General features: G+C 39.3%; 1 protein-coding gene across 5 annotated transcripts in view; it reads left to right on the top strand.

The window, feature by feature from the left end:
• The window catches only part of FAM13A (family with sequence similarity 13 member A), a 109,519-nt gene that overhangs the window by 48,507 nt on the left and 39,730 nt on the right, over positions 1-21,282 (top strand). For all 5 annotated transcript variants that reach the window (XR_008913034.1, XM_007495697.3, XM_056803322.1 and 2 more), the window contains 3 exons: positions 9,829-9,908; positions 10,800-10,842; positions 19,036-19,183. Coding sequence is in view for 4 of the 5 variants with exons in the window: in XM_007495697.3 (XP_007495759.1) it covers positions 9,829-9,908; positions 10,800-10,842; positions 19,036-19,183 (271 nt within the window). In the remaining variant the exon portion in view is untranslated. The remainder of the gene's footprint in view (positions 1-9,828; positions 9,909-10,799; positions 10,843-19,035; positions 19,184-21,282) is intronic.

The raw sequence follows: 21,282 nt of genomic DNA, 5'->3' as shown, positions 1-21,282 counted from the left end.
TTCACCCATACTAATTGTTTCCTAATTCATTCTTGCCAAAAATGATTAATTTAGAAATTTAAAAGACAAATTGCATCATTTTAGTGGCTGGAGAATTCCAATATATTAATTTTATAACAATTATATGATAACTCAATTAATTATATTAATTTCAATTAGTATTAATTGTGATTTCTTTGATGTCAGAAATTACAGTAAGGTAACTCTTTGAACCAGTTTAGAACAGGACCAGATCGTGAACTTTTTTCCTTAGAAAGTTGCCTGGAGCTCAAGTGATTGCCTATGTTCACAGTCATAATTGGGGTGGACAAGGATTGCCCTTGAACCCAGATCTTATGGATTCTATTTTTCAGCTTTCTATTCATTACACTATGCTGCCTTTTAGATTTTCTGTGGAAAAAAAATCACATCCATATATACTGTGATCTTCAAAGGACAGTTAATAACATTACTTCTCATGTACTGTATATATGATACATTTTGGAGATTGTCTTGGCTGTACTATTTACTATCTGTGATCTTCAGCAAATCACTTTAACTCTCTCTACACCTCAGTTTCCTCATCTATAAAATGAAAGAACTGGGCTAAATGATACTTAAAATCTTTCAGATTTAATTTTATGACTCTCTGATCTGATTAATTATTTTTTCCAGGGTGTCTTTCCTGTGCCAATTAATCTGCTTTAGTACCATGCCTCCATTGAATATGGTCAGAGAATACCCCTAATTTTAATATTAATCTAATGAAAACACGTTAACAGTTGAAAGTTTATTACAGAAAATGTTAAGGAAAAATGTTCATTCTCTCCTAGCACAAGATCACCAGAAATAATTTTTATTCATTTTTTATTAATTTAAATCTAAGATTGTTCTATTTAGAGAAAGAAATGATAGAATCCCCATGGCCTCAGACATCTCTAGAACACAAGTCATTTGGAAGTCACATTTTATAGGATTCTTGAATAAGGAAACTTTCACAATAGGATAAAATATAATTATAGCTCAGGGTAAGGCAAAAGTTCATATTTTGCTTCTTCCAGCAGAAAGATTGTTACTTAGTCTTTAGGCATAATCTTGGGGAATCATTTTCCTAAAATCTTCCAACCCTCTTTCTCCATGCCCTTCTGGACTCTCCTTTCCAGCTGGTCAAAGGAAAACCAGAGCAGGCAGAAACTTCTTCCCTCTCATCAATATCCTAATCCTTTCAAGTATGGGGGAAAGGGATCACCTCAACCAGAAAAGAGTTCTTTTCCTAAATCTTAGTTAGCATCCTTCTGGACCCACTTTCCTAAAAGGGGTTCTCAGAGCTAGTGGGCTTGGATGAGAAACCTGGATTCACAATCTGGTTCTGAGACCACTTCATCTGGGTGATCCTGAGCACGTCTTTTTAGCACTCCAGTCTTCTCGTCACATTTCTGCTCTCATCTTTTTATCTCAATTTTCTTCCTTTTTTTAGAATATACTTCCCTCCCTCATACATACTTTTCTAGAGTTGTTATGTACAGATGATGTATCTGGTCTTTTGCTTTCTCTTACTGATGTAGGTACACTGTTATAAATTTTCTTCTAAGAACCACTCTTGTAAAGGACTACTGTTATCATTATCTTTTCATTTTTTTATTTCTTACCAGTTTTTATTTTTAAATTGTTGTCATTTTCTTTTACATATTATTATGTCTTTCAGTTTCATCCTTAATCCCACTGTTTGTAGTTGATTTGGGGTTTTTATTTCTATATGGTCATTCCTTTTCATATTCAGTGATACCACAGCCTATGCCATTACGTGAATTACTTCATAACTCCTCCAATTGCTTTATTATTCAGTATTTGGAGAAGAAAACCCAGTAACTTTTAGAGAAGAACACAGACCCTGGAGCTAAGTTAACAACAATATTGATGTGAGTTAAAAGTTGTCCCTTTGGTATTCAATTGGCAATTAAATATTTCTTTTTAACAGTTTCAACACCAAGAAGCCAGTCATTTACTAAATTACTACTAAAAGCATCAGGTTCTTTTGAGCAAATAGCTGCAAATAGCTTTAATGTGTGTGTATGGGGGGTGGTGGGGGGCAAAGAAAATGAATGCTTTTCCCCCCCATTTAAAAAATTCATCTTACAAGCACACCCAACATTTTTTATTCATTCCATGCTATTCTAGCACTCAGACATGAGGCATTTAATAGAAATCTGTTGTGTGCCAGGCACAGCAAGGCCATAATGACAAACATCTCTGTCTTCCTGATGTTTACATTCCATCAAGGAAAATAACACGCATAGCCTGTCTATACTAAGTACATACAGAGTAAAGAAAGAGGAATTTCAGGGCAGGTTAGGAACTGTTGCTGTTGCTAGAAAGAAAAAGCTCTTGAGGGAGGGAGCCGCTGAGCTGAACTTGAAAGAAGCTCAAAATTTTAAGAGGTAGAGATGAGTGGAAATATATTTTAGGTGTGTTGGATAGCCTGAGCAAAGATAAAAGACAGAATGTTTTGAGCTCCGGCCACCATGTGGCTAGCTCATGGATTACCTGAAGGGGGAGAAATATGCATTGTAATCTTGTTATTTTATCTGGAAGAAGATCTGGCACATTCCAATCTGATCCCTTTGCTGGATCTTATACCTGAGCTAATTGTGGGTATCTCACAGGGATCTCTCTGGACCCTCTTATCTTTTCCCTCTGTAAAATACATAGATATCAATTGACGATTTCATCAGCTCCCATCTATTCAATTATTATCTCTCAGATCTCAAATTCTACTTTGGGTACATTTTCAGGTCTACAAATTCAGCCCTAACTTCCCTGCTGACCTTTAGTTTTGCATCTCTACCTACCTAGTGTAATGGGTAAATTTAGGGGTTTTTAACTTTTACATTAGGGGACATCTGTCTGGTAGCATGTTAACCTCAACATGCCCCAATCTGACCTCATTATCTTTCCATCACCCCCTTTTCCAACTTCTAGGCAAAGAGAACAAAGGATTCCCTTTTCACAAGGGCAAACTCAGAATAGACAAAGAAAACCAAGAATTTCCTTTCACACCGATCACCATTAAGGACACCATCATCCTTTCTGTCAGCCATCAAAATGGTCTTCCTAAAGCACTGGTCTGACCGTATCACTCACCTCCTGTATTCAGTACATTTCAAGGACTCCCTATCACTTGCAAGATCAAATGTAAAATCCTTTGTTTGGCATTATAAGCCATTCACAGCCTGCCTGCTACACAGTTTTCCAGTCTTCTTATTCCATATAATATCACAAGAGGGTAGAACTAAGATGGCGGCTTAGTAGGCACAAAAGCTGAAGCCTCTTTGAGAATCCTTCCATATAACACTGATACAGTGATGGGGGCTTCCTTGCTGTTCCTCAGGCAGGATACTCCTTCCCCTGGTAGCCTCCATGCCAGGAATGGTCTCCATCTCTATCTTCTGACTTTCCTGGTATCCTTCCCATCTTAGCCAAAATTCCTCCTACCTTACCTGATCCCTCCTAATTTTGGTACCACCATCCCTCTGAGAATCATTTCTGTGTTTATTCTGATTATAAGTTGTTTGTACAAAGTTGTCTTCTCCCCCTTTAGACTACGAGCTCTTTGAGATCTGGGACTATTTTCTACTTTTCTTTTTATCCCTTATCAGTGACTGTCTGGCACATGGTAGGCACTTAATAAATGTTTCTTGTCAGACCATTTAGTTTTCCTTTGTCGGTTAATATTAATTTATTTTTTAAAAATTAAGCCCTTACCTTCTGTCTTAGTACTAATTATAAGACAAATGAACAGCAAGGCTTGGGCAATCAGGGTTAAGTGACTTGCCTTGGGTCACATGGCTAGGAAATGTCAGAGGTCATATTTGAACCCAGGTCCTGGCACTCTATCCATGGTGCCACTGAAGCTGCCCATATATTCACTTCTTATCATCAACTTAGAATGTCACAAAAATGAAAGGAGGGTAAATAAAGCAGAGGGGTTCTTAGTTTATAGGACTGAGGAAAAAATTGAGAGAAAATTAGCTTTGATCATTAAAGCTCTATTGAGTTTTGCTTTAGACTTTTTGAAAAAAGTAATTCTGGTTCTTTTTAGAATGTTTTAATAAGAATACATTTTCAAACAATGTGGCATGAAACAGAAGACACATTGTACCCATGGGTAGAGCGCTGGCTTTGAAGTTAGGGAGACCGTGTTCAAGTCTTGCTTCTGGTGAAAACTGGGAAACTGGGGAAAAAAACACTATGAAACTTGGAAAGCCATCCACTTCTCTGACCCTCAGGCCATCCCAGAGTACTTAACTCAGTCATAGAGGGATTGTGCTCTTCCGTTGGTGGGGAGGGTTTCCATACCAGAAGTTCCCCAGGCTGACAGTATCACAGATCCTCCATGTATGAGTGTATGGAATGAAACACATAAGAAGTCTGATTCTGCCCTTAGTTGTAGTAATGAGAATTTATTGGCTCTGAAGATCATTTTCCTCTAGTTATATAAGGGCAGAATAGCGAACCAGTTCTGACTAGCAGAGCTCCCTGCAGTGCTGAGGTTGACTTGACTTTGTCATGCCCTCCTAAAAAAGAATCCTTGGCAGTTTACAGCTTTAAACAATATTTTTGCCTCAAGTGTTTTCAAATGCTTTTATGGGCAAATTATCCCATATTTAGCTTTCAGCAACAAGATGCAGAGAACAGAAGGAAAGTAATTAGAAATAACTCCACAATCTAGTAATTAATGTCATAAAAGCCTTAGCTTCATTTGACTTGAGATAATTTTTCTAAAAGATTCACTATTTGTATTCATTATTCAGATGACCTGGACAGCTGACAAAGACCCTAGAAATAAACTTTGGCCAACCCAAATCTCGAAAGGTACTAAAAAAAGATTTTTATTAACAAAGATCCTCAGAGTAAGAGTTCTTAACCTAGCCTCTGTTAGGATAGGATTTTGGATAAGGGAAGCACAAGAGGAGAAAAACATATAAAAATCTACTTTATTGTTTTGGAAGGGAAAGGAATAAGGGCTTAGGGATTTACTTATGCTTATTCTTATTTTAAAAAATTAACTAACTATGCTAACCAGGTTACTAAACTAAAACTTAACCATACTCAGCAGGGGTCCAAAGAAACAGTTAGAGCCAGGATCTATTGTTGTTAGATGTCCAAGCAAGTCCTGATGTCCAAGTGAGACTGAATGCTGCCAGCAGCTAGAAACAGGAACCCTTCCTCAGTTCATCACAGGGAAAATCCTCTTCAGACCTTCCTCTTGACTTCCTCAGGAGACCAGAAGAAAAAGTTGGGGCAAGATGGAGTCTTCTCAGATCCTCTCCTCAGGCTCCCATGTGACCCTTGGTCACGTGGCACTGTCAATCATACCTAGGTTTGCACTTTTCAGTTCTTGCACAGTTTTGCAAATTGCAAACCTTTCCATCCTTTAGCATACCTCTGAACTTGCCTTTTTCAGTTCTTAATAACTATTTCAATATAATTGGTTTCCTCTGCAATCTTTTTTTTTTAGATATTTAGAACCATGATTCTGAGACGGGGTCCAGAGGCTGCAAAGGGTCTGTGGCCCCAAAGTTAAGAACTCCCTCTCTAATTAGAATGACTGGAGAGGTTTCTAGTAGACAAAATCACAGTTCAAACTGAAATTTTCATCATAACTAATGTGTTTCAAGACATGATTTTTTTCTCCATTACCACAAATTCCCATTATTTCTAGAAGTTAAACAAATAGAATAAAACCCAGTGTTATCATGCATTTCTACACAGAAAAGTTATTGTATTATAAAATTGAATAAATGACAGTATTAGTTAGCAGCTCTCTGGATGAGCCGAGGTATAGAATTGCTGTTATTTTGCTATAGATTGGAATTATTTCTAAGGGACTGAGATATATAATATGTTAAGGAAAATATAAATATGTTGATAATATGTAAATTCTATGCATTTTTATTATTAAAATTTCATATTTCATGTCATCCATGACTCAGTTCAGAATTTTTAAAAATTTTACTTAATATATTATATATAGGGCAGCTATTCTAGGAATATTCTGAGAGGAAGGCAGAGCAGTTACAGTCCCCAAGAACTAGAAACAGGCTGTGTTACTTCCTGCAAGTCCATTCAGCCTTTCAGTGGCCCAGACAACTCTCTAAAATGAAAAGTTCCCGATAAATTAGTTGCTCACTTGCTCTGTTTGGCATTCTCTGGTTGGAGTTCGACTTGCACTTAGGAGTTCTCTGGAATCGCAGGTCCAAGTTGAGAAAAATTAGAACTTCAAAATATTTAAAATAAACAACCTATAAATGATAACATCAGATAACGTAAGTAAAGAACTCTGTAAATTTGAAGTGCTCTATTAATGTCAGTTGTTATTGAGAGAAATCATGAGATATAGATCAATAGCAAATATTTATTAAGCTATGTTCCAGCTACTTTCCTGGATCTTGGAAATAAAGGGACAAAAAAAAAAGAAACAGTCCTTGTTCTTAAAGAGCTTTGATTGTATTGGAGGAGTCAGTCTGTGCCTAGAAAAGAATATATGGAATAAATAGAGTCCATACCAGGTGCTTAAGGAGACTGGGCTCTAGCAATTAGAGGAGAATCAGAAAAGGCTTCATCTGAAATGTCTTGAAGTTGGATGCGAGGAGATGAAGATGAAGGCTTTCCTTCCAGACAGAAGGTCTGGCCGATGCAGAGATGTGGGAACTAATCAGGACAGTTTGACTGAACCAAAGAGTCAAAGAGGAGTAATGTACAAGGAGGCTGAAAAAGATGGGTTGAGGCCAGGCTGGGATCTATATTTTGTCCGAGAAGCAAGAGGGAGAGGATGGAACTTACTGTTAGCAGCCAGCGTGGTCAGAGCTGCTCTGAAGGGCAATCTCTTTGACAGGTGTGTTGTTGGGGATGGATTCGTGTGGGGAGGACTTGAGAGAAAGCGTGAGCCGGTAGGAGATCACTGCAATGGTCCAAGCAAGAGGTGATAAAGTCCCAAAGTAGGATGGCTTGCTGTTTAAGTAATGACAAGGGGACTGATACAAGAGATGTTGTGGAGGTAGAAATGACAAGATCTGGCAACTTATTGCCTATGTGAGGGAAGGGGAAGTAAGGAACCAAGGTAATAATGAAGTTACAACACCAGGAGGGTAGAAAATGATAGTTGCCTTGCAGATAAAAAGAAAGTTCAGAAGAGTGGGTTTTGGGGAAAGGTAATGTGTTCTATTTAGCACTATGATTTCCTAGGAAAGAATAACAAAGTTATACAATAGAAATACCTTTGAAAACAATTTGGTTTCTGAAAGTGGAAAAAATTGCCTAGTTTTCCATGTTACAAATGCAATAGTAACTCCAAATTTTTTATCTTTTAACAAGATGTTTAATAAATGTCAAAATGCTCAAGAGAAATGCAAAGCACTAAAAAGTCAGGTGGAAAGACCACCTTCTATATAAATTAAAAATTAGAATGAAATTTAAAAATTAAAAGAAAAAATTTAAGACCCCCTTCCAGAAGAGGGGGCTTTAGGAAAACTTTGAAGAAGAGATGGTATTTATGTTAAGCTCTGAAGAGTGGGCAGGGCAACAGGTGGGAAAAACAGTCACTTTTTATCATTAATAAGTAAAGAAGGGGTTCTTAAGGTATGTAAAAGTGTGATACTGTGCCCCTTTTTCAAATCTGGTCTCTTGGGTAGGACAATTAACAATTAGCTTTTTAGAGTTTGATTCTTTATGTGGTTTGATACTCTTGCTTTAAATAATGAAATTGTTCTCAAGATGGCATTGTCCTACAGAACTCGTGTCAGTATGTTGAATATTCATTGCCAGTTGACCTAAAATGACTTGCCAGGACATAGTGTTCTTTCACAGAAGTCCTCAGGTTTGCATTTAATAAACAGTTTCCTATACTTGGCCTTGGAACTGAAGTCAACTAGACAACAGGCAGGTAAAGCACTTTCCCCCCTCAGGGGGGAAAAAACAGTGACAAAAACTAGCAGTACTGGTTAACTTTGGGGGCCCAACTGTATTGCTAATTTATTTCAACATACACAAATTGATCTAACTATGGAAAGTCAACTCTGCTGAAGTAATGACAAGAGGACTGATACAAGAGATGCTGTGGAGGTAGAAACGACAAGATTTGGCTTTTTTTTTTTTTTTTATCCTGATAGCTTCATCAGTAGATCTTTCAAAGTTGAACTCAAAAGACTTTTTCTTCAGTTGTCTGTTTCCCTCAGCTAGAAAGGTCTCTTCCTCTTCTGATCACCTAGTGCTTCGTATTCCTCTTATACACTTCAACATATATTTATTAAATATCTGCCATGTGCAAATCGCTAGACACAAAGGCAAAAATGAATTAGTCACTGGCCTCAAGAAATAAAAAGCCTACCTTTTTACTTTCTATGTAAGCCCAAGAAGCTTATCTTCTCTAGAAAGGAAACATGAGCACAAGTAAGTAAATACAAAAATATAACAAAAAACCCCCAACGTGTTGGGGGAACGATGGAACATGACCTGAACAATTATTTTACCTCTCTTTGAAGGAAACTAGGTGTTCTAAGGGGCAGAGGTGAGGAGGGAAATCATTCAAAGTTGAGGAACAGCTTGTGTGTATATATATAAATATTCTAGAAAGAAAAAAAATGGAAAAGACTTAAAGTCTCTTCTCAATTTACTAATTGATTAGGATGCCAAAGAACTGAAGATGCTGGATGCTACTCACCTCCTAATAGATCACTGTGGGACTTTAGATGCAGAACGAGACAGTTTTGGAATTGACCAATATGGAAACTTATTTTGCTTGACTATGCATATTTGTTACAAGGATTCCATTTTGTTTTCACTGGGGCAGGAGGACAGTAAGGACTGAAAACAAACATTTGTAGATTTAAAAAAGGATAGAAGTAGTAACTTAAAAAAAAAGAAATCTCTATTTTCTGGACGACTATCCTTTCCCATGAGAGTCCATTCCATTTATAGTTTCCTACATCAAACTGAATTTATTTCTATGCAACTTTTGTCAGTTGTTCCATGTTCTACTCTCGGAACTCCCATAGGAGAAGTTGCACAAGAGACCATGTCCTCCTTATTTAGATGGCATCTGATCCTTTTTCCACATGACAATGTTTTTAGAAACTTGAAGAAGACTATCAGTTTCTCCTTCTGTTGTCTCTTCTTCATCCCAACTATCCCCATTTCCTTCAACTGGTTTTCCTATCACATGATTTCTGCTCATCAATGCCCTTTTTAAATTGTGACACATTACTAAACATAGTACTCTGAAAGTGGAGTATTATTCATGACATGGAACAATGGGGACTATCACCGCCCCCATTCTGGACACAGTGCTGCTCAGCAGAGCCTAAAAACACACTTTTCCCCCTCTTTTTTGTCAAATGCATTAACGGTGTTTACAGAATTATCTGAATCTTTGTCAGCTTTGTGGGGAAAAAAAGGCTTGTTTGGAATAACCTGCTCTTGAGAAGCTCTATTGTCTCCGAGTGATCACTACCTACTTACCTTTCTAAGTATTGAGAAGCCATCACTTAAATAATATTTCCTAGACGTTCTGCATTTCACTATCATTCATTTGCATCAAATTCAGATAATACTTAACAAGGATGCTAGAGATATAATTATTTTTCCAGGATGCTTTCTGAATTCTTACACAAGGGTCATATATGAGAACAACAAATTAATACATTATGTTGTAAAGTATTTCTTACAAATTCTAATAGTTTAAATATGGGAAAAGTAAAAAATGTGATTGTTTCTGCATAATATATATCATCTATCTTTACACAAAGTGCCCTATTTGCTTCTATTCCTTGATAATGATTTATTGCATTACAGAATATGGAAAACATTAATTCCTCAAGAACTCAAGAGCGATTTGGATGTGATGATATTCTGGAACTGATGTCTGATAAAAGGTAAATTGGAAAGTACAAGAGACCATGAACAATTTTTTGTAGGCTTTCATAACAGTTTATTTTTTTTTCTGACATAAGAGAATCCTAATTATGACTAAGGAAAAGAAATAGTTTTAACAAAATCTGAAGAATAATGTGGATAATAACTACATTTATGTAAATGTAAATAAAAAGATCATTAAAAAATAATTAAATGGGGACAACTAGGTGGCTTAATGAATTGAAAGCCAGACCTAGAGATGGGAGGTTTGGAGTTCAAATGTGGCCACAGACACTTCCTAGCTGTGTAACTCTTCTGCTTTGGAACCATTAAGACAAAATGTAAGGGTTAAAAAAAAGTCAAACCCTGAGGAATAATAATAATAATAAGTAATGGGCCTGTAAAACAAAACAAATAATGAAACGTCTCTCCCTCCTCTAAGCACGGAGCTGAAACGCTCCTCAGGTAGAATATTGCATATGTTGTCAGATGTCTTCACTGTGCCCTTTGTTCTGCTTAAGTGTTTTTCTTTATTATGAAGGAAGGTTCAATTCTAGAGGAATATGATATCTGGAAATGACATATAAAAGCAAAAGGCTTTTTTAAAAAATGTGTTAATTGTTTTAAATAAAGAAAAAATTTGGATTCCACTTGATTCTAATCTTTGATGGCAACCCCCCCCCCTTTTGGTTTGTGTTTAAGTGGAGGAACTACCCTTTACCAGCAACAACAGCACAAATCATGCCAGTTTTATCTTTTTAAAACCAGAATATTGTTCAGTTTTGCTGCCACATAAAAATATAAATGTTTCAAAAGTCTGAATTGGAAAAAATCTTAAGGAAGGGATGAGATGTGTTACAATAAAACAGATTGTCTTGGCTTCATGCAATTGTGTTTGTTTGTCATTTTAGCAAAGAAAATAGCAGTGATGGAAAGTACCCACCACACTCTCAGGTTCGTATACTATTGCTTTCTATAGTGAGTACAGCTGTGAGATATAGGACTAGAACCATGACTGACTACCAGATCAGCACTGACTTAGATGTGCTTTAAGAAGGTTCCTTAAGAAATACTTGGAATCTGACCTCAAATATTTTTTAGCTTCATCACCCTGGGCAAGTCACTTAACCTTCTGCTTTGGAATCTATACAGTATTGATTCTAAGATAGAAGGTAAGAAATTAAAAAAGAAAGAAAAAAAGAAACAAAATCTTTAGGAGATACAGTTGTTCAAATATTTTTCCCATTTTCCAAATGAGAAAACAGACTCCAAGAGGTAAAGTTTGAGATCAGGCAGCTGGTGATCGACAGAAAAGAGGCAGATTGCTTACATTTAGGAGAGTGACATAATTTTACTAACTTGGCTGTATAAACTCAAAAAGTATCTAGTTTTTCTCTAAATAAGTGATTTTAAAACATACACTGCTTTTCTTACATATGTTTTTATTTACATTTTTGTTCAGTCATTTTCAGCCATATTTGACTCTTTATGACTCCATTTGGGATTTTTGTGGCAAAGATACTGGAGTGTTTTGTCAATTCCTTTTCTAGCTCATTTTACAGATGAGGAAACCAAGGAAAACAGGACTAAACGACTTGCCCAGGATCACACAAACTGTTAAGTGTCTGAGGCTGGTTTTGAACTTATGAAAATGAGAATTCCTGTCTTCAAGCCCGGTACTTTATTGTATCACTTAGCTGCCCCCTTTTATTTACACTAAAAGTCGTCATTTTTTCTAATAAAATTCGCCTTCAATTTTGTAATGGGATTCACTTTGTTTCAAATTTTCCTAAAACACATATTCTATTGAGAGAGGAGCACAACTACAAAAAAAAAAAAATACATGGTTTAGATCCTTAGCTCCAAGGGGCTTTTTTTTAATGGAGAGCTTCTTAGGTCAAAGATGGCACCAAAATGTCCTGGTCTCCCAGTTTCCCTATATTGAAAAGGATTAAAGAGTGTTGTATAGTAGATTTTCACTTAGCAATATAAACTTGGGTAAGTCATTTACCCTCAATGAGCTTCAGGTTTTTAAATTTTTTCCCATGGTTACCTGATTCTTGTAATTTCCCTTCCCTCTCCCCTCCCCCCCTCTTGGAGCTGACAAGCAATGCCACTGGGTTATACGTGTATTATTACCCAATACCTATTTCCGTATTATCCATTTTTGTAATAGAGTCGTCTTTTAAAGCCAAAACTCCCAGTCCTATCCCCACATAAACAAGTGATCATTTATGTGTTTTCCTGTGGATTTCTACTCCCACCGTTCTTTCTCTAGACGTGGATAGCCTTCTTTCTCATAAGTAAGGGTTTTTATTTTTTAAAGAAAATGAAGAAATTACTTTTTTGTCTTTTGTAGTTTTGGGGAGATGTGTTTCAGTTGAGTATCATAAAGTCAGAAGCCAGATGACAAAGGATTGAGAAGTGAGTGGGTCAGGAGGTAGAAGCAATCAATGTGGGCAGCTTTTGTTTTCCTTTTTCTTTAAAATCTTTACCTTCTGCCTTGGAGTCAATACTGTGTATTGGTTCCAAGGCAGAAGAGCGGCAAGAACTAGGCAATGGGGGTCAAGTGACTTTCCCAGGGTCACACAGCTAGGAAGTGTCTGAGGTCAGATTTGAACCTAGGACCCTCTCTAGGCCTGGCTCTCCATCCACTGAGCTACCCAGCCGCCCCCTGTGGGCAGCTTTTTAAAAGCACTGAGATATAAAAGGTGAGAGAGATGTAGGGCAGTCGCTGCAGGAAATGGTAGAAGCAAACGTTGTTTGTATTTGAAGAAGGGCAATCATCTGAAAATGTTTTTAGGCAATACAGAAGAAAGAGTCAGCAGAAAGGGAGAGCTTGAAAATGCCTTCTGGGAAGTTGTTTTGAGATGCATTTGTTTTCTCCTAGCCCTGCCACCCAGGATGATAGGGTCATCCATCTGGGGGTGGAAAGGACTTTCAACTTGTATTCCCAATTTATTATCATCTGTTTCGTCCTCCCTTTCTCTTAGGGCCCTGTTAGTAGGTCCATTTATCTTTCTTTGCTTCTTCAAGGGCAGATTTTCCACCCTGGCATGGAATTGTTTCATTTTCCACCTTTATTTTTTCATTCCTTTGTATGCCCTTTTTTCCCTCCATGAGAGCATCTACCCAGGCCACCGCACCTTACTTGAAAGAAAATTGCTTAGGCTTTCTTCTCTGGAGCTCATCTCAGTTCTTTCCTTTTATGCCCGTTATTCTTTGTCAATACAAGGCTATACAGCGTCCTTTTTAGGAGTATTTCATATCATCCATTCATGATTTCCAAACACAACCAGTCAGAGAGCATGGTGAAATAAATCGGTTCTAAGAGACTCCTGGACAGCTTCCAATGAAGCCACACGCAAGAGAGGATGGAATTTCCCTCGATTCCCTCTACCAAATAAATTCACCGTCCTCCAGTACAGATGGTGACGAGCAGCCCATAGTACAAAGTTGATGTGGGTAGGGAAGGCTCCATTGTCCTAACGATTGAAGTACGAAGGATGTGCTGAGCTACCTGACACACTCCAAAGTGCCAAGAGGAGACGTCGGCCCAATTTTGTCAGGTTCTTATGAGGGATTTAGACCGTATCAATTTCACGTAATTTGGCAAAGGATCCTAAAATAAAAAGAAAATCTCCTCTGTGATTTAAAAAAGAAAAAGCCTCACCATGTTTCTCTTCTTTTATGCTCATATTTTAAAACATCATTTGGAGTTAAAATTTTTCCAGTTTTCTCATCCTCCCCCTCCTCTACTACCATGACAAAGGGAAAAAAAAAGATGCTTCTAGGTGGCTTTATTATATATATAAATAAATATATAAAATATATAAAGTCAGTAAATAAATATAAATATAAATCAATAAAGTGAATAAAGACCAAGGACCAGAAGTTAGACCCTGCCCCAGATACTTGCTAGCTGTGTGACCCTGGGAAAGTCACTTGACCTCTTTGCCTTAGTTTCCTCCTCTGTAAGGTAGAGAGTTTAGATTTCATGACTTTGAAGGTCTTTTTCTTCTCTAAATATCTGATTCTCTGGTATAGTGGTTTATAGTGCTTCATTCAAGAAGGCCTGACTTTAAATCTTGCCTCTCCATTCCCTATGCCTCACTGTCACCTAAGCTCTCTTCCTCATCTATAAAATAAAATAAGAGATTGGGGGGAAATTAGGTGGCTTAGAGATGGGGGGAGGTCCTGGGTTCAACCTGGCCACAGGTACTTCCTGGCTGGGTAACCTTGAGCAAATCACTTAACCCCTTTACTGTTCTTCTGCCTTGGAACCAATGCACAGTACTGATACTAAGATGGAAGGTTTTTTAAAAATAAGGGAGTTAAATTCAGTGGATCTCAAAATACTTTCTAGCCCTAAATCTATGATTACATGGAAAGAAAAGGTGGGGGAAATGGAGAAAATCCTTTATTTTTTAAACCCTTGCCTCCCACATTAGAACCAATACTCTGTATTGGTTTCAAGGCAGAAGAGTGGTAAGGGCTAGGCAATGGAGGTTAAGTGATTTGCCCAGGGTCACACAGCTTGGAAGTGTGTGAGGCCAAATTTGAACCTAGGACCTTCCGTCTCTAGGCCTGGCTCTCAATCCAAAAAATGCTTTAAAAAAAGGATTTGAAAATCAACAATTCTGCTACTTAGAAATCGATAGCAAGATTATATTTCTAATCCTTCTCAGAGTTTTATTCCTAGTAATTCCTCCAATAATGTTAGTCTTCAGAATTGAACTTTATTTTTTAAATTGTTTTGTCTTTAAACTAAGTTTTTTAAATTAACAAATATAAATCCAATACAAAGTATTAACTACATGGAATAGTGTTGCCTTGATCAGGAGATCAAATTATAGAAATATATAGGAATGACGAGGTCAAGAAAATGTTAAATTCCTTCAAAAATAGTTTTGCATTCCTTGTCCTTTATAATCCTATTGCTTAGAGGAGCTTTGATAACAAATAGGTCATTCATAATAAGAAAAGTACTTTCTTATTTTCTTTTCCTTACCACTCCTTAAAAAGGCACAGGGGGGAGGGGTGTACAGATATTAAAGAGATTATATGGGATTTTTCTTTAAGATTAAGAAATGAACATCAATTAACTAATAAAAGATGTGCCAAACAGTTGATACCTGGAAGTCTATAAACTCTCCAACAAATATTTATTTGGATGAGACTATATTACTTCACCTACTAATTTTTCATCCTAAAACTTGAGAAATTTGCTAGATGATAATTGAATTTGAAACTACCTTATTTGAATCTCTTTCCACGCTAGTCCAGTCCTAAATGTATGCTGATACCATAAATTTCACATTTTTTCCTGGAGCTTAATATGTTGTAAGTCTATGTGTTTCCACTTCCTCCCGCCTAACCCTCTTGGTTGATTCCTGGTCAGTTGTTACTTCTTGGGCAAGTTGCATTCTCCTGTCTGATGAACTATCAAACATCCAGGTCCTAGGTGGTCCTCTCTCAGTGGCCTCTTCCCTATGAGTGAAAGGCCTTCCTGTAGAGAAGCCTCCGGGTTAAGTGAGTTGCCCAGTGTTGTACAGTGAATGAGTAGCAGACTTGGGATTTGAACTCACATCCTTTGACTCCAAATTCAACCCGATTGCCAAGGTCTTTGAAAGGGAAAGCAAGAAGCTTGCATTTTAGAGTCAACAGGGAGCCCCTGCAATATCTTAGGCAATGATAGAGAACAGACAATTAGAGACAAGAAAGCCAGTGAGGAATGGATCTCCATAGGGCTATTGAGAGATAGTGGAGACTTTACTGGCTGTGGGAGAGGAAAGAAAGGGGCAAATGGGAAAGATGTGGAGAGAATCAGAGGCACACGGAGGGAGAAGAAATAGTTCTGGCTGAAAGCCTGGCTATTGGGAGGGTGGTGGTACCCTGTACAGAATCAGGGAAGTCGAGAGGAAGGGGCAGGTGTAGAGGGAAACAAAATGAAGTGCATGTGAAACAGGCCGATTTTGAGATGCCTTTCAGATGGGGATAACCAGCAAGTAGTTGCTAATGCACAACTGAACCTCCAGAGACAGAGACTAAGGCTGGCTATTCAGGTTAGAGATATTAATTGGGCTCCTGGGGGAAGGCGGAGAGAGAGAGAAGAGAAAGGAGCAGATGGGTAAGAGTAGGACCAGGAGACAGTTAGGGTCTGTTTTTGGACCTTTTATGTTTATATCAAAGGATTCTGTTTTTAAAAACCCATAGTTGTAGTTCTTTCCGTTCACTTATTAATACTGTTTTCCTAATTAATAACTGGTAAGTAATGAAACTGCTTTTCATTCAAAATCATGTATAATTCACACATTTAGCTACATGATTGGCCACGTTCCTCCTTTCCCCCCAATTACAATCTTAAATTATTCTCATTGAATTTGAAGGGACTTTAGAATTTCTCTTGTCTTATTAATCTACAAATATTTAATGAATCCCTACTATGTGCTAGTTGCTGGGGACACCAAAACAAAAGCAAGACATTCTGTGTCCTTTTCTTTGTCTTTCAAAGGTAAATGCCATCAACATGTATAAAGATGTGTAAAAGAGATACCGAATGCTAGGAGGGGGGACTGGAGTCATTAGGAAAGATTTCCTGTAGACCTAGCATAGTCTTTGAAATAAAGAAATTCTGAGAGAGGCCGAGGGGGAGAAAGAGGCATATTCCAGGCCTGGGAGACTAACAGAATATGGGGGAGCAGTAAGAGTGAAGATACGGGTCTAGCTGGTCAAGTTGGGGGGCTGGGGGTGGAAAGGGAAATGGAGAGGACACGAATCTATTTCCAACATATGACTACCAATCATAATTCATGTGGTGATTTTTTGGTATGTTGGAAAGAAAACTGGCTTTGGAGTCAAATAACCCAGATTCAAATTATACTTGTCACTGGGTGACCTTGGTCAAATCACTCTTTCTGGGCCTTAGTTTCCCCATCTGTAAAATGATGGGGTTGGATTAGATCGACTTTAAATCCAGTTCTGAATTTATGATACAATAATCCTTTGTTATAAAGCTTATATTCTTAACATTTAAGCTTAACAAACGATACTAGGAACATAAAGTATTAGTAGGTCCACTTTACAGAGAAGGAACCCAGGTCAGGGAAGGGATGCAATTTGGATACAGTCACACAGCTCATCATTGGCAGTACTTGGTTTTTAGGCCGAAATATTCTGAGAAAGGGGCCGGTTCACTTCCTAGTGTGCCCTACCCGTCTCTCTCTATCTGGTGAAAATGGTAAATAAGGCAGAGCTTCAGGAATTACGGAGGTAGCCTTTCCCCCCATTTGGCTTCACTGTTTTGCTTAAATTGTTGTGGCTTCACAGTGCCTCCTTCCTCCCCCTCACTCGAATACAAAACAAGAGAAAATATTTTTGTGATTCTCTGGAGCTGTTATTCTTCAGTGTTTAGCATGGATTGTGGGGTTTTGATGGAGTCTTTTCATACAAATAAAATATCTTACTTTGAAAAGCTTCCCAACTGAAATGAAATTTTGTATATATCCTAATGTAAGGGACAGTTTTCTTTTATTGAGAAAACTCTCATTCACTTTACCTATCAAGGAAATCATTAATAGCATAAAAGGTAATAGCTATTCTGGTTCTCCACTAGTTTTCAGACTGGCCTAGGGATCACATTTGATCAAATTATCCCAGATCATTTTGAAATCCGCTCATAGAATAAATTTATATCTCAAATTTATATCATTAATTGCTATCATAAATGAGTATGCTTTTTTTTTCTTTTCAGTTGAGGGGGAGGAGAAGAGGGGCTCTTAAAGTTCCAGAACCATTAGAATCTCCTACTTTCTGTTTAACAGTTCCATCTAATTTCTCACTCACTCTCTCTTTCTCTCTCTCTCTCTCTCTCTCTCCTCCCTCCCTCCCCCTTCCCCCTTCTCCTCTACCCCTCCCCTTCTCCTTTCTCTCCCTCCCTCCCTTCCTCCCTCTCTCTCCCTCTGTCCGTGACTCTCTTTCCCTCTCTCTCCCATTTTCTCATTTTCTTTCCTCTCATGCACGTTTGAACTGATGACAGTTTAAAGAAAATATTACTTCTCATGAATCACTTCCTGGAAATGTAATCCTAAGAGCCTTTATTCTGCGAGCACGGTTAAAGTAAATTAGATGATGATTAAGTGTAGTCTGTCAAGTAAAGTCGTGTTTTATTCTGGCTGTATGTCCATTGATCCTAGGAGCTAGTTCGTATGTTGTCCTGGTGTTTTTAGAGTGTAATTGGCTTGGGATCCCCTGATTTAGAGAATTGCCCTGAGAGGGAGAGAGCGTTTTGTTCCTGTTCTGTTTCGTTTTGTGTTTTAGTGATCAAGGTAAGGTAAAGGGGCGAGTCAGCGCGTGAACTGTAGTGGGAGCCAAGTGGGACAATCTCACGTAGTGAGCCGCACTCGGGCCGTCGTCCGTGGCCTGACCGCCCGGGACTTCCAGTCGAGGGGGTTAAAGAGAAAAGAGATGGAAGGCTGCCTCTGCAGTTTGGCGGCTTCCCAGATTCGGCTCTGCTCCCAGCTGATACGCCAAGCCCTGCTACCATTTACATTTGCGCAACATCGCTTTAGCCCACAGCTCCTCCATAAATAGTCCTGCTCTCCCCCACGCCCAGCTAGAAAACCGGCGGAGGAAATCGGAGGCAGGGAAGCCTGCCGTGTGGCCGCCGCGAGTTGGGCTCAGCCCGCCTGGCCCCGGCCTGCGTGAAGGCTTTCGCAGCCTCCGTGGCCGGCGAGTGGCCTTGGGAGAGAAACCATGTTGCTGCTGCAGCCCTAGCAACCGCGAAGCGGTTTCTTTTCCGTTGGTTTGCCATCGAGAGGAGGCAGCCTCCTTTCAGAAACTCCCGACGCCCTCCTCTCCTCCCGGAGCCACCGTCCGGCTTCGGGACTGTCTGCGTCCAGCCGGCCGCCGGCGCAGCCTTTAGCGTTAGAAGGCAGGGAAAGTCCAAGGCGAAGAGGCTGGGCACCCCCGCTAGGGGAGGCCGAGCGCCGAGGAAGCCGTTTGGAGGGCCGTCCAGCGAGGATGTAGCTTTTTGGGTCCGCACTCCGGGCGGCGACGGTTTGTTTGAAAGCGTTCCACCTAGAGGCTGGGACTTGCAGGCATTGGGGGCTTTCCTTGCATTACAGTTTTGCGTGGGTGTTTTTGCAGCTTTTCAGCATGAAGATTCAGGAGCTTCCCAGCCTCCCCGAAAGCAAACTCCAGAGAAGCCAAGATGCCGATGGCCAGGAAGATAGCTTTGGCGCCGAGATGCCTCCGCTGGACCTGACAGCTTTGTGTAAAGAGAACAGCTGGGAAGGTACCGTGGTGGGTGTTTAGGGGGGGGGGGCGGACTTTGTGACTGGAGAGGAGCGACTGCACCTCTGTAAATGACCCCAAAGCGGAGAACGTCCCTTTGGGGTTGGATGCAAGAATGTGCCACCCATGGTAGAGCCCAAAGTGCAGTCACCTGCACGGCCCGCTTTACTTCCCAAGAATGTTGTTGTTGTTGTTTGCACGTACTGCATTGCACCGTGCCATACTGAAGTTAGCCTGCATTTAGTCTCCCCCCACCCCCCCCATTTCAGTAAACTTGTTTCTTCATCATCACTTCCAGTAGGGAGAAAAAAAGCCCTTTTTCTAAAACAAATTGGATTTTTATAAAACTCTAAATCAAACTGCAGCCAAGCAGATCCCACTCAGCACCGTTATTCTCCAGCCCCCCATTCCCTTGTGCTTGAACAATCCTAAAAGATGGAGTAAAAGTGATGAAGGTCAAATAAACGTAGGATTTTCCTGAGGAAAATACTTCTTCCTTCCCTCAGAAACATATCCCAGCCCTCTCTCCTCATGGCTGTCAGTTGGAAACGTAAGGATCTAAAATTCTTTGTCATTCCCTTTGCATCAGGGTTTAATGTCTACATTTCTTCCCATCATTTTATTTTGTCTATGTACGTGTGTTTCTATATTTGTTTTACTCTGTGAACTCTCCTCAAGTAGAATGCCGGGTTTTAAATTCCTCATTTAAAATGTTAAAATTGGCTTTGCAAGTCACTGTCCAGGTGGAGAGGAGAACAGAGGTCACTTAGCTCCTTAATTAGAGATAAACTGCTGGGGAATCTGCATGTGCTTGTGTGTGTCAGAGACAGACAGAGAATGTGTTTGTCTGACCAGCGTTGGATAGGGGAAAAGGAGAGAGAGGAGGTTTGGGCTCACCCAGCATATGTTCTGACATGGAGGCCAGTTATCCCATTTAAATCTGATCAGATGTTTAAAAATCAAATCAAAATGACTTCCAAGAGCCCTCTCCTGCAGGTCTCCGATTCCCCAGGCTCCTTGACCATGACACAACATGAGTGGCCCACATGTTAATTATCCTAGAAGACAGACTAAGAGAGGATTTAAAGGACAGCCAGGCCAAGCAGAAAAGCAGCACCATACCCCCTTGGGCTCCCTGGGGGGGGGCGGGGGCGTAGGGGGACCCTTCAGGAACCTCTCCCTCCTACCCATATCTGTCAAGGGACCCAGGTATCAATTTGAAGACAGAGCAGACGCTGCAGTCTTTTTTTCTACTTGTCACTCAGAGGGAATGCTGAATTCTTTCACCCAGGGTAAGCTGCATTTTGTTTAGAAATAATCAGATGTGTTTCCTGTCATTCATTTGGGTGACACGGCAAAATGAAAAACGCAGCAGCCATTTAAAAGCACTTTAAAAGCACTCATCGGCACAAAAATGGAAACCGTTCAAAAGAGAAGAAGTCTTATTTTGGAGTTTCCAAACTAGGAAAATGTACCTGTTTCCTTAGAATGAAGTACTAAGGGGGAGGGGGGACAGGGAGGAAAGCCCTTCTGTGTCATGGGGTTTTTTTGTCAGAGCTCCAAACTACTTAATAGTTTCAGTGGTTTAATAATTCACCCCAAGAGAGGAGGATGTGTTTTCTTTTCCCACCTCCTAAACTGGACGCAGTTTACCTTATTTTTATCTTAGGTAGGTATACATTTCCATTATCTTCCAAAACGAGGAGGATATGAAATTTTATCCAGAGACAATAAGCTATTGTCCAATATCCCCAAAACGACTTTATCACCTTATGCAAAGAGTTTGGGATTATTGCATCATTGGGATTATAGCATCCCTGATCTAGACTCTCTAGAGCCAGAAAGATCACAGAGGCCATCTAGTACACTCTCACCATTTCACAGATGAGGAGCTGAGGCTCAGAGTGGCCCCAACTAAACAGATTCTTGAATCCAGTTCTTATGACTTCAGAACCAGTTCTCTTTCTTTTTGTTTGCATCCCAATTATTTTAATTTTTTTGCTCTAAAAATAAAAAATTACTGATACCTTATTAATATCTTTTTTATATCACCTAAATTTTTCTTGCATTTGACCTCTTTCCTCCTCCCAGAGTCAACTT

The sequence above is a fragment of the Monodelphis domestica genome, chromosome 6 (assembly GCF_027887165.1).
Source record: "Monodelphis domestica isolate mMonDom1 chromosome 6, mMonDom1.pri, whole genome shotgun sequence".
Classification (NCBI taxonomy): Eukaryota; Metazoa; Chordata; class Mammalia; order Didelphimorphia; family Didelphidae; genus Monodelphis; species Monodelphis domestica.
The sequence above is the reverse complement of the archived record's forward strand: the minus strand, read 5'-3'. Positions and strand labels throughout refer to the sequence as shown.